The sequence below is a fragment of the Lemur catta genome, chromosome 11 (genome assembly GCF_020740605.2).
Source record: "Lemur catta isolate mLemCat1 chromosome 11, mLemCat1.pri, whole genome shotgun sequence".
In the NCBI taxonomy this organism is placed as follows: Eukaryota; Metazoa; Chordata; class Mammalia; order Primates; family Lemuridae; genus Lemur; species Lemur catta.
In genome coordinates, this window is record NC_059138.1 from 84,378,329 (window position 1) to 84,392,789 (window position 14,461).

The 14,461-nt window shown below is 37.6% G+C and overlaps 1 protein-coding gene across 1 annotated transcript in view; it reads left to right on the plus strand.

Moving 5' to 3' along the window:
• Positions 1–14,461, plus strand: part of SUGCT (succinyl-CoA:glutarate-CoA transferase) — a 699,594-nt gene that overhangs the window by 11,959 nt on the left and 673,174 nt on the right. Inside the window, 3 exon segments of the mRNA XM_045564447.1 lie at positions 8,482–8,533; positions 9,181–9,254; positions 14,357–14,442. Coding sequence (XP_045420403.1) covers positions 8,482–8,533; positions 9,181–9,254; positions 14,357–14,442 — 212 coding nt within the window.

The window sequence follows — 14,461 nt, forward strand, 5'->3', positions numbered from 1 at the left end:
AACAGCTGAATGGATAAACAAATGTGGTATATCTTTTTTTTTGTTTTTTTGAGACAGGGCCTTGCTCTGTTGCCTGGGCTAGAGTGCAGTGAGGTGATCAGACTCCTGGGCTCAAGTGGTCCTCCTGCCTCAGGCTCCCAAGTAGCTGGAGTAGCTGGGACTACAGGCCTGCGCTGCACCACCACACCTGGCTAACTTAAGTTTTTTTTAAGAGACAGGGGTTTTGCTATGTTGCTTAGGCTGGTCTGGAACTCCTGGCCTCAAGCTATTCTCCCACCTTGGCCTCCCAAAGTGCTGAGATTACAGGTGTGAGGCACCACACCCAGACTTGGCGGCCATTCTAAACAGTGAAATCAACAAAAAGCACAAAAATGCAAAAACTGTAACACTAAGTATACTAGAAAAAGGACACTTGTTTAAAGTATGAGCTGAAATAAGAAGGCAGAGTGTTAACTGGTTCAACCTCAGCTGGGAATGTGCTACATTGGGTTACTCAAATTTTCCTGCCTTCTGTGTGTGTCCTAGAATGACTGTGAAAGCATCACAAGTATTGATTTTTGGGTTACAAATAAATTTTTGTGAGTGGTCAAATTCACAAATACAGAATGTGAGGATCAACTGTAATTCCTCTTTGATGCAGCTGCTGTGTATACAAACAATAAGTCAGTAAAAGCTTCAGAGTGGAAATATTTATCAAAACATTGCAGGGGCCGTACAACAAACAGGATATACACAGAATAATACTTCACCCTGTTGCTCATGAATTTAATATGGTTTATAATTTACTTTTTAACTTTTTAAAATCAAAGTGTTACATGCACTTGGTTTAAAAACTTCAGAAGTTTAACAAGGTTAACTGTGAAAAGTAGTAATCTCTTGTGTCTCTCTGCCCTTTCCTTTTTCCCAGAGACAATAAATTTCAATTCTTTTTGCTGTTCTTTTGGATTTTACCTTGAAATCTCTAAATAACACGGTTATAATGTTGCTTCTTGATTTTTTTTTTGTTTTTAGACATTATCTGTAGTGATAAAGACTTTCTTTCACCACCATTTGAACAAACACAATGTCAATGGGAAAAAAGCCACACTCTGTAAAATAATTTTAATGAGATTTATTCTGAGCCAAATTTGAAGACTATGACCTGGAGCCATGCCCAAGAGGCCTTGAGCAAGTGGACTCTCTGTGGCTGGGTTACAGTTTGGTTTTATGCATTTCAGGGAGACAGGGGTTACAGGTAAAGTCATAAATCAGTACATGGGAGGCATACATTGGTTTGGCCCGAAAAGGTGAGCCATCTGGAAGTGGGAAGGGGGTGCCTTACAGGTTATAGGTGGGTTTAAAGATTCTTTGCCTTGTAATTGGCTAAAGACATGAAGCTTTGTCTAAAGGCTTGGAATGTTTTAACATAGTTGCTGTTTATCAGAGACAAGCCACCGGACATAGATTTGTTGTATAAATTGAGGACCTGTAGGTTTGTCTCAAATACCCTTAGGCCTGTTGATGGGTTACAAAGCATGTCCCCAAGAAGGGAGGGGGCATGATAAGATATGTCTGACCTCCTTCCTCCTGGCAGGCAATTTAGTTTTAGGATATTCCTTTTGGCCACGAGGGGGTCCATTTAGTCAGCTGGTGTGGGAGTGAGCCTTAAAATTTTATTTTAGGCCAGGCACGGTGGCTCACGCCTGTAATCCTAAACAGTCTGGGAGGCTGAGGCGGGCAGATGGTTTGAGCTCAGGAGTTCGAGACCAGCCTGAGCAAGAGTCAGACCCCGTCTCTACTAAATATAGAAAGAAATTATATGGACATCTAAAAATATATATAGAAAAAATTAGCTGGGCATGGTGGCACATACCTATAATCCCAGCTACTCGGGAGGCTGAGGCAGGAGGATTGCTTGAGCCCAGGAGTTTGAGGTTGCTGTGAGCTGGCCTGACACCACGGCACTCTAGCCCGGGCAACAGAGTAAGACTCTGTCTCAAAAAAAAAAAAAAAAAAAAATTATTTTAGTTCACAACACATACACTTTCCATCCTTCCAAATCATAAATTTTGTAAGATCAATAGTCAATATCTAGATTGTTATGATTCTATAGTTATTATTCATACTCTGATTACATTGTTGTTCTAATACACCTTTTTATTTTCTCATGTTAATAATTTGCCTGTTTTTTTAATTTACTTTCTCAACATCTATCCTTTATTCATCCCTGACTGCACCACGAGTCTAAATCTCTCATCTGTTGTGTTGGTATCTTCATTACTGTTGTCCTGAGCATTCCCTTCACCTCTCTCCTCCTTTGGATAATCTGTTTTCTGGACCCCATATCTTCTTATTTCTTGTTTAACTTTTTGGTGGATAATTATCTCTAGATTACTTCTAGAGATAATTTTCTTAGAAAGTAATTTTCTAAACTTCTACATTGCCTCTTGAAGTAATTTTTTCGAAAAAGGGTGCATGGGGGGTAAAGTTTTTGAAAACTTGCATGATTGAAAATATTCTTTTTTCTACCTTCATACATGGCTCATGGCTTGATTTGGTTTATGATTTAAGAAAGAAATAATTTCTCCTCTCAAAATTTTAATGTTTTTGTTCCATTTTTATGTTTTAGCTTTCAGTGTTGTTGTTGAGAAATCTAATGTTATCCTTTATGTATGACCTGCTTTTTTTCTCACTAGAAATGTTTAAGGTCTTCTTTTGTCAGAGAAGTCAGTGTTCCACATTTTTACAGGGAGGTATCTTGGGTGTGCATGCTGTTTTAAATCCATTATGATGGGGAGGTAGAGGGGCCTTCCAAACTGGAAATTTATGCCCTTGAGTTCTAGGAATTTTTTTTTTGGTAATGTTCTTTCTTCTGTTTTTGCTGTTCACTCTTTGAGAAGCCCATATTATTGACATTCCTGGCTTGATCTTTTATTTTTCTTACCTTTTCTCCATTTCCTACTTTTATTTCATCTTTTTGTTCTACTTTCTAGGTAATTTTCTTATCTCTATCTTTCTGCCCTTCTATTACATTCTCATTCTTCTATAATATTTTTAAGTTTCAAGATAATATTTTTATTTTCTGAATATTCTTTTTATAAAAGGTATATTGTTCTGCTTTATGGATGTGTAAAATCTCATGTTTCTGAGCATATTAATGACAATTTCTTTTTACCAGAGGTGAAATTTGCACACAATAAAATCCTCTCATTTTGGTTTACAGTTCTATGAGTTTTGACGAACATATAGAGTCCTGCAGCTACCACCATATTTAAGATATGGAACAGTGTCCCCACCCCTCAAAATTTATAATCATTCCCTTTTTCTGTCTCCAGTCTTTGTCAGCTCTGCTCTGTTCTCTATCTCTATTGTTTTTCCTTTTCCAGAATGTCTGTTTTCCAGAATAATGTAATCATAATAGTTTTTTTTTTTAATTCTTTTTCTTGTCTTATCTCTATTTCCTCTGAGTTTCTTTTTCATGTTTCTTTTGGTCTCTCTCTTTCCTGGTAGAGGCTTTCCCTATATTTTACTGATTCCCAGCTTTCTCTTGTATTATAAGAGATAGGCATTAAAAAGCTGATTGGAAACTGTGTATATGGGTAGGGGTTTGTTATGGGCTGAATTGTGTTCCCCCAGTTAACCCTCAAGACCTCGAAATGCAACTGTATTTGGAGATAGGACTTTTAAAGGGGCAATTAAGTTAAAATGAGGCTGTTAGAATGGGCCCTAGTCCAATCTGAATGGTATCCTTATAACAAGAAGAGTTTAGGACAAACAGACACTAGGAGCAAACATGCACAGAGGGGTGATCACGTGAAGAGGTAGCAGGAGAGCAGCCATCTGTAAGCCAAGGTGAAATGATTTGATTTCTCAGGAGAAATCAAACCTGTTGATACCTTGGTCTTGGACTTCCAGCCTTTAGAACTATGAGAAAATACATTTCTGTTGTTTAAGCCATCCAGTCTATGGTATTTTGTTATGGCAGCCATAGCAAACTAATACAGATTTCTTGACTGGTAGGTTTCAATATAGGGTGATATGGCTGGACCTTTACATATGGGTGGCTCCTGACTGTCAGTATCTTTAGTTATTTTCTCTTGGATTGATAAATTTCTTCCCCAAAGAAGAGTTTTCCAATAAGTTTACTTGACTCAGGAGCTAGAGAAGGATGGGGTATGGGGGCTTGTTGATGGTGAATTAGATTTGGAATAGCTGTTTTGAGAAGAGATGGGTTGAAATAGGTTGTTAGGCAGCAATGAGTTTGAAGTTAGGCAACTTGATTTCACAGGGGGAAAAGCTGAGTAGCCTCCCTTCATTAGTTTGATGTTTAGGTTGCAGAGTTTTGAATTAAGGATGGTAAAGGTCTCTGAAGCAATGTTGTATAGATTCATTAAAGGAACTCAATTCAAAATGGTCAAAATATTTGAACAGAAGCTTCATAAAAATGATACAAAATGGCCAATGGGCACATAAAAAAAGTGCTCAATATCATTTGTCACGAGGGAAATAACAAATGAAAGCCACAGTGGGTGTCATAGCCAATCTCCAAGATGGCTGCAAAGGTCCCCACCTCCTGAGACTCACACCTTGTGCAGCACCCCCACACTGCTCCAGGTTGGTCTGTGTGACTAACAGCATATAGAAGAAGTGATGACATGTCACTTCTGAGATTAGGTTATAAAAAAGACTGCAGCATCCATCTTGGGCACCAAGAAATCCTACTTACAATAAAGCTCCAGTGGGACTATGTGATTTTTTCCCCAATGTTCTGTTATTTCAATCTAGTAATACATTGTGGCAAAATGTGAAGACTGGCCCTATGTCTTTCTTCTCTTCTTCTCTCTCTCCTTCATTTCCCTCCAAAAACATTTATTGAGCTCTTAGTACATATCAGGTACTAATACTTGATGCTGGAAACAGAGGAAGATAATAGTCTCTTTTCTCTGGAGTTTACCATCTGGTTAAAACTAACATGCTCAGGATGCTGTGGTAGGCAGGAACACCTTCTAAGTAAGGCTGAATTATGAAAGATGGATGGGTTTGCTTAGGTGAGGAAGGGCAGAGATTGTTCCAGGTGCAGAAAAGAGCATATACAAAGGCCCTGAAGTGTGCAGGACTTGAAAGAAGCATGGTTAGTAAGACACCCTGCTCCGTTTTTTCAGATTGAAATTGAAAAGGTGGACAGGAGTGAAACCATGAATAATAGTGTCGTTTGCTTTTTTAGGAAGAACAGTAAACTGTAAGCTCCATGAGGGAAAATACCCTGAATGAATGGGTAAATGAACAAGAGAGTGATGTGATGGACTCTTCATTTTGGAGGATTACTTTGGAGGCAGTGTTGAAAATAAACCAGTAGGGATCAAGACTAGGCAAAAAGTAGGTTAAGATACCTTTGTAGGCAGTTGGAAATTATGACGGCCTGGACTGAGGCAGTAATGGGGAACTGGGGATGGACAGAGAAGCAAATTCAAGAAAAATTTGATGGCTGATTGAATATGGGGAATGAAGAAGAGGACATGGCTAGGAAGACCTCTAAATTTTGTCGTGGAGTGGACGATGATACCATTAACTGAGATACGGAAGAGAGGAATAAGAGCAGATATGACAGGAAAGAGCTGGCTGATTTTTTTCTTTTCTTTTTCTTTTTTTTGAGACAGAGTCTCACTCTGTTGCCCAGGCTAGAGTGCCATGGCGTCAGCCTAGCTCACAGCAACCTCAAACTCCTGGGCTCAAGCAATCCTCCTGCCTCAGCCTCCTGAGTAGCTGGGACTACAGGCACCCGCCACCATGCCTGGCTAATTTTTTTGTTTCTAGTTTTAGTTGCCTGGGTATTTTTTCTATTTTTAGTAGAGATGGGGTCTTGCTCTTGCTCAGGCTGGTCTTAAACTGGTGAGCTCAAGCGATCTTCCCGCCTGGGCTTCCCAGATTGCTGGGATTACAGGCATGAGCCAGCACGCCCAGCCCGAGTTGACTGATTTGCATAGAGTGTTTCAGAGAGAGCCAAGATTGGAGACTGGTAGGAGGTTGTTGGAGCAATGTAAGAGAGAGATGATGGTGACCTGAAAGATGGGGTTGGCAGTGGGGGTGGGCAGAAGAGAAACAAGTCAAGAGATATTTTTGTGAAAGAATTTGTAGGAAGTAGTTCTTGAGTAAGTGAGAGTGAAGGAAGAGAGAAGCTTGGGTTTTTCAATTTAGGTAATCAAGTGGGTAGGAATGCCCTTTGCTGAATTAAGGAACATGGGCCAAGCTTTGAGAAAAGACAGAAATCATACTGAAAATAGCTGACATTTATTGAGCACCATGACTAAATGCTTATAAGGTGTTGTTTTATTTAATTTTTTACAACCTTATGAAATAAGTGCCAGTATTATCCCTATTTTACAGATGGGGAAATCAAGGCAGAACATGGTTACCAGTTAGTAAACAGAGTAACAACTTGAATCTAGGAGTGTGTTCTCCATCATTACAGTAAGTGTATGTCTCAGTTTTCCCCACTAGATCATGGAGTCCTTGAGGAAGAGGGAATATGATATCAGCCTTTCATCACTGTATCTTCACAGAAAGATTAGCACCTAGTAGGAACACAAGTTGCATAATGGGAGGACTCATTCATATCCGACCTTCCACAGCTATTCTGTTCCCTCAGCTGTGGAATTCAGCCCCTTTTCTTTGATTTCCCCAGAACCACTCACATAGGACACTTATGTTTGTGCCAGGCTTTACAGAATCAGTTTGGTGATTCAACTTTAACTAGAGAGGGAGAGGAACCAAATATAACTTAAATTCTAATATTAACTATTTTTGTTATTAAAACTTTTTTTTAGCTATCTTGCTGATGGAAATTTTTCCCTGGTAACTTTTCTTCTGCCATTGTTGCTCAGCTTCCCTTCCTTCTCTAATTTTTGTTTCCATTCTAGCTGCGAAGATAACCTGTATCCCCAAACTCCTATTGATTTCTTTGGCAGAGAAATCTCACTGTGTCTTTAACTGCTTCTTTTCCCACCCTATTCAGCCTCTGTCCAGGTGAGAGAGGAAATCAGCCACCTGATTATTCTGGTCTCTTTTAATGATCATCCCAATTATCAAGTGTATGAATCTGATGGAAAGGAGAAATGGTACAGCTAATTTGGAAGACAGTTTGGTAGTTTCTTAAAAACCTAAAGATAATCTTACCATCTGATGCAGCAACCATACTTCTTGGTATTTACCCAAATGAGTTGAAAACTTATGCCCACACAAAACATGCATGCAATGTTTATAGCAGCTTTATTCATAATTGCCAAAATTTGGAAGCAACCAAAATTTTCTTCAGTAAGTGAATGGATAAATAAACTGTGGTACATCCAGACAATGGAATATTATTTAGCACAAAAGAAAGATCTGTCAAGCCATGAAAAGATATGGAAGAAACTTAAACATATGTTATTAAGTGAAAGAAGCCAATCTGAAAGGGCTACAGACTGTATGACTCCAACTATATGACATTCTTGAAAAGGCAAAACTATGGAGACAGCGATAGAGAGATCAGGAGTTTCAAGGGGTTGGGGGAGGGAGGGATGAATAGATGGAGCATAGAGGATTTTTAGGGCAATGAAATTACTCTGTATGATAATACAATGGTGAATACATGTCATTTATACATTTGTCAAAACTTATAAAATGTACAACACCAAGAGTGAACCCTAATGTAAACTGTGGACTTTGGGTGATGATGATACGTCAATGTATGTTCATTGATGTAATAAATGTACCACTCTGGTGGGGGATGTTGAAAGTAGGGGAGGCTGTGCATGTGTGCGGACAGGGAACATATGAAAAATCTCTGTACATTCTGCTCAGTTTTGCTGTGAATTTTAAAACTGCTCTTATTTTAAATAGACTTTAAAATAAAGTCTATTAAAAAAACTTATTGAACCAGTAGTTAATTTTCCCCACATTGGCTTAAGTTCATCTTCATCTCAGTCATCATGATCTAAACTTTGTAAACCATTTGGCTAAAATTTGATTTTTTGATTTAATGTTGATGTTAAATGTGTTCAATGAATTATTAATATAATTATTGATCTATCAACTTATTTTTATAGCTGATGAATGAAGAGAAAAAGGGAAATACACATGTGATTGTGAATTGTTTAATACACTGTTAAAATTTATTGTTTCCTCCGTCTTGAAAGAACAAATGTGCAGAGATCTTTGTTGTTACTTTCAGTATCCTACTTGTTAGGATGTCATTGTTTAGTTACCTTTTTATTTTTCATTAGACAAACAATCTTCATTGTAGCTGTGAATAGTCTGGTATTAGAGCCTTTAATTTTTACAGATCAATTTTTAATTGGATAAGAGCAAGATTTCTACGTTACATATAAAGCGGAATCATTATGAAGGAAAAATATTGTTTTTGATAGTCATAGATACTACTTAAAACAGAATACGAAGAATTCTGCATTCTTCCCTCTGAAAATTAGTAATCAATACTCTTCAAATATTTTTTGTGTTTGCCAGATATGGACAATATAAAGCCATTGGAGGGTGTAAAAATTCTGGATCTAACAAGGTTTGTACTGGTTTATCTGTACTGTTTTGGTGATTGTGTTTTCCTCTTCTCTCAAAAACATGTATTTATTTTTGGATTATAAGAGGATACTTATATGTTTATGTTGAAATTTTGGAGGAGAAAAAAATAAAAGAAAAATTCCTGTAATCTTTCACTGTAAGAGATAATTAGTGTAAAATTTATGCATTTTCCCAATCTAAATATTTATGTATAATTCAAAAAAGCAATAATTGGAACCATATTGAAAATTACAGTTTTATACATTTTAAAAATAATGTTATATTTTGATTACTTTCCCATGTCATTCAAAATTCAACAAAAACATAAGATAGTATTTTATTACATAGATGTCACATAATTACTTACTCATCCTCAAATATTTCACTGTTATAAATTAGGCTTCCTTGTACACAAATCTTTGCCTCATTTTCTATTTCTTCTGTAGTATAGAATTCTAGAAATAAAATTACTGGATCAAAGGGGATGTACTTTTCTAAAGCTCTTGATACATATGGCAAAATTACAGTTTTAACAATTTTGATTCCTACTAATAGTATATGAGCTGGTCTGTGTGGCTGGAGTATTAAGAAAAGAATTAACATAAAAGTTTTCAAGATGGTAATTATTTATCATTGTTAACATTGTAGAGTCCTGGCAGGACCTTTTGCTACTATGAATTTAGGAGATCTTGGAGCAGAAGTCATAAAAGTGGAGAGACCAGGTAAAGCTATTGCTCCCTTTAAAAAATAGAAGCAAGCTAATAGATATTAATATTTTTAGTAATTCTTTAAATATCCACCTTGACTGTACCTGTAAATGGGTAGAAGAGAGAATTGAAATGAAAGGATTATTTTCTCTTTTCTATTCGTTATTTTCCTCTGAAGCTATACTAAAGACCTCTTTTACTCTATATGTGCTAAGGCCTAAGCTCAAGCCAGTTCCTTCTCGTGCACCTGAAAGCTTCTCTTAGAAGCTGAGATGCAACATATAACAGTGATGATAACAACGCTTATCACAGTGCCAGGCATGGTTCTAAACACTTTGCCTATTTTAGTTTATCTGATCTTTACAACAACCCTATGGGCGGATGTTATTATTCCTAGTTTATAAATAAGAAAACAGAGGCACAGAGAGGTGAAGTAATTTGTTCAGGGTCACACAGGTAATTAAGGAATATCTGGGCACTCAGCTCTGATCCTGGCCCTCCTTACCCCACACAAGCCTTACCACTGAGACTGAGTAGAGTGGGCCTGATGCCACAGAGTGGGCCTGATGACATTCTTTTACTGTGGGATGAAGGGAAGGCAAGGACAAAGGGAGGATAGATGGGAAGAAATAGGATACAGGAGAGAAGGAAAAGGAATCAAAGTCTGTCAAAAAATAAACCCAAATACCCCAACCTAAAGAAACATTTCCTCATTTTATAATTTTAGAGATTTTGAGGGAAACACATCTAAGTTTAGATCAGTTTTTTGTTTTATGTTTTTCATCTGACATCTTTCCTGTTCTTTCTTCCTCTTTGTCCACCACATAAGCAAATTCTGTGTATACAATTCTCACTTTTTTTTTTTTTTTTGAGACATAGTTTTACTCTGTGGCCCCGGCTAGAATGCAGGGACTTCATCATAGCTCACAGCAACCTCAAACTCCTGGGCTCAAGCGATCCTCCTGCTTCAGCCTCCTAAGTAGTTGGGACTACAGGGCACACACCACCACACCCAGCTAATTTTTGTATTTTTAGTAGAGACAGGGTTGCACAATTCTTACTTTTATCTAGTGCCATCTTAGCATTTTGGTCTTTAGCTCATCCTGTTATTGATAAAGTTGCTTAAAAAAGTGCCATTGTGTGCCCTTTCTCTCCAAGAAACACTTAAAGGGTACAGTCCACATTTTTTATGTCCTCTACATCTGTGGTCCCCAACCCTCAGACTGCAGACTGGTACCAATCTGTGGCCTGTTAGGAACTGGGCTGCAGGGCAGGAGGTGAGCAGCGGGTGAGCGAGCTAAGCTTCATCTGTATTTACAGCTGCTCCCCATCACTGCCTGAGCTCCACCTCCTGTCAGATCAGAGAAGGCACTAGATTCTCATAGGAGTGAGAACCCTGCTGTAAACTGTGCATGTGAGGGATCTAGGTTGCAAGCTCCTTACGAGAATCTAATGCCTGGTGATCTGAGGTGGAGCTGAGGTGGTGATGCTAGTGCTGGGGAGCAGCTGCAAATACTGATTATCATTAGCAGAGAGGTTTGACTGCACAATAAGTGTAATGTGCATGGATCATCCTGAAACCATTCCCCTGACCCCTCCACTCCCCACTCTAGTCCATGGAAAAATTGTCTTCCATGAAACCGGTCCCTGGTGCCAAAAAAGTTGGGGACCACTGCTCTACATCGTTCTATAAATAGCTTGTTTTGTAAGTTTTCAACAATTCCTATTATTATTTGTTTTTCAAGATCTGATCCTTTTGGATCTGGAACAGAATTCTCAAATCATTAAGAGTGGTCTTGTGCTGAATAGAGTGTATACATCTATAAGACTCACAAGAGACTAATTTAGAATTATGTCAACTTATTAATTTACCGTAACTGTTAAGCCCTATAAAGTAGAATACTTGATCTGGCAGATTCAATTTCCTGCTAAATAGATCTTCTTAAGAGGCCAAAGCAGTTAGCAGATAAGCATGAGGAATATTGTGTATTATTATATTATATTTTACTACATTTTAATTATCTGACCCTGTGCTTATCAGTGTCAGGTGGTAGAAGTGCCTGGCGAGTCCTGCTTCCCAGAAAAAATGCTTCATTTATTTAGTCAATGATGTTCATTACTTTTGATCATTGCTGGATACTGACTATTTTTTTTCCAATTTCAATTACGCTTCTAATTTTCACATTGCTGTCTGATTTCAACACCACAGCACTTCCTGATTTCAGTCATTGGTTTTCTTGCATCTTCTATTCTTAGAGCATTCACTCTAATTTCTCTTGTTATCTCAGTTGGTCAGCAAGCTGATATTTGTATTTATATTAATTTTATAAATCATTATTTCCTATATACTTAAACCTATTTCTCCTTTGTACTTTTTAGTTTGCACCATGGGAGAGATCTTTCTTTGTCTAGGCCTTTTGTATGTCCCATCGCTGTACACTTGGCATCAAATTTTGTTCCTAGCAGGTGTTTATTGCTCTGTTTTTGACTGATTACTCTCTTTCCCTTAACTCTCCTGCCCAATACATTTTAATGTTCATATTATATATTTAGGTGTTTTGGGTTTTTGAGATAGTTATTCAACATGGATATGAGAAAAAGTGACTTTCGTTAAAAGTGACTTGGTAGTATTTTCAAATTTCAGTAGAGAACTACTCTCTTTTTGTGTCTACTTCTCTAGCTTTTCAGTTAAACTTTGGTTGTAGTTTTCTGACTTAGGACTTAGATTATTCTTATTTATGTAATCAAAGAACATATCAAACTTAAGCATAATTTTCTTCTTCTTTTTTTAGAGGTAGCCAGTCAGTGGGTGTAATCTGTATGCCTAAGTGAGGGAAGTAGGTTGGGAAGAGCAGCAGATACTGCTGCTAAAATTCCGGAATTTTCCCCACTGTGCTAATATGAGCCCAGGGATGCTGGTTTTTTGTTCACTGCTGTGTCTGCTCTGCACAAAGCAGTGTCTCTGATGTAGTTGGTGCCCAATAAATATTTGCTGAATGGATGAATGTGTTGAAAGGCCATCTAAGAAAGGCAGTGTGAATTTCTATAAGAGATGTCCAGGTTTTGAAATCATGGCAGCTAGTCGAAAACTTTAAAAACTGTGTGGGTCAAACACGTCTCTCAAGCTGCCAGTTTTACCAGTTTGCCAGTTTACCAGTGACCTTTAACCCTACATGTCCTGTCATGCGCCATGGGCATGGATCCTTCTGCCTCTTGAAAACTCTGTTTAGATCCCAAGGATGGGAGGGAGAGGAAAGCCTTATAGGCCTCCAGTTTAGACTTCTGACATATCTCCACCAGAGAAACGAATGAAAACATTTAAAATAAACTAATTTTAGCTTTACCTTAGCATTGATTCTTTTTTTAAAAAAAAAAATTTTAATGTATTGGGAGCGTCAGAAAAAAAAAATGGAAGAGGCTGGACTGTCTTGTGACTCTGAGCTTGAAGATCCACATTCACATACACATTTCCCGTGAGGTCTTTGGCTGGTTTGTTTCTGGGAGGTTGCCTGAGAGGACTCTTTTAGTTTGTTTTCCCCCCTGATGTTTTGAGCATGCCATTCTGCTCAGTTAGCATTTATTGTTTTGTTTCATCTATTTCATCTCCAATGAAATGAACCAATGATGACACAACTAATGCTTCTTTTCTCCTCTGTCCTGTGTACTCTGTTTCACTTGTGTGTGTGTGCTTTTTAATAAATGAGTTTATTCTTCAGCCTCTATTTTTTTTTCAAAAGATTATGTCTGTTTTTCTTGATCAATTTCAGTTGTTAAAATCTAATGGCTAATAAGTTAATTACATCTTTTAAATGATTAGAATTTAGGCCGGGCACGGTGGCTCACGCCTGTAATCCTAGCACTCTGGGAGGCCGAGGCGGGTGGATCGCTCGAGGTCAGGAGTTCGAGACCAGCCTGAGCAAGAACGAAACCCCGTCTCTACTAAAAATACAAAGAAATTATCTGGCCAACTAAAATATATATATATATATATATGGAAAAAAATTAGCTGGGCATGGTAGCGCATGCCTGTAATCCCAGCTACTCAGGAGGCTGAGGCAGTAGGATCGCTTAAGCCCAGGAGTTTGAGGTTGCTGTGAGCGAGGCTGACGCCACGGCACTCACTCTAGCCTGGGCAACAAAGCAAGACTCTGTCTCAAAAAAAAAAAAAAAAATGATTAGAATTTAAAACTTTAACCCACATTCTCTCTTTTGGGGGGACTACTGATAAATACTTTAGTTGTAATTACCCATATAGTGATTAGTTTCTTTCATCAATATTTAATCAGAACTTATATTATAAAAATCTTAATTTAAGTGATACTATTTTGTGCCATTTAATTATTGATTCACTTCTGAGTTCTATTTACGTTCTTTGCCAGTTGCTTTTTGCACAAAGAAAATTCTTTTTTCTGTAATTCTGCAGTGTTATCTTTGAATCAGACATGAATACATTTTAAAATTACTTGAAGTGGATATCCAGAACAAAATACCCTATTTTTTAAATGTTTTTAGACTTTTACTTCAAAGCAAGACCTAGACAACTAAAATTTTATTCTAAAATAGTATTTTAAATTATTGACATTTGCTATTTAGTAACTTAACTTGCCTTTCTGATTTGTTGTTGCTACAGAAATACTTTGTAGACTATTCTGTACCTAGCCCCAGATGCCACTTTATCATAAAGACTCACACATCATTATTCCGATTTAAATTGTATTTAACAAAAATCTTTTGCAGACTCAACATTTTCTTGTGCATTCAATGCCAAGAAACACTGAAAGAGCTAACTGACTTGCTTGCCAAAAACTGACAGTAATTTTTGTACCCTTGATATTTGCTGTTCATTAAATCTAAAGACTGCCAGTAGGATATTTCCTTCGAGATTTTGACTTTCAATCATGGACCTTAGTGAAAGAGGCTATGGAAAGATTTAGTGATGAACATGAACAGGCAAAGAGCTCAGGCAGTTCTAACAAGCTCCTATGGCCCCTGTAGGCTGCTGATTCCACTGTGCTGAGCTGATCTTGCTCAGGCGCCTGTGGAATATCTATCATGAGTTTGAAATGCCCCATCATGTTTCCGAATTCAAGTTTAATAGTTCATATTATTGTTTTCAGGAACTGGTGATGATACACGAACTTGGGGGCCACCTTTTGTGGGGACAGAAAGTACATATTTTCTCAGTGTTAACCGAAATAAAAAAGTAAGACATCATCCCTTTT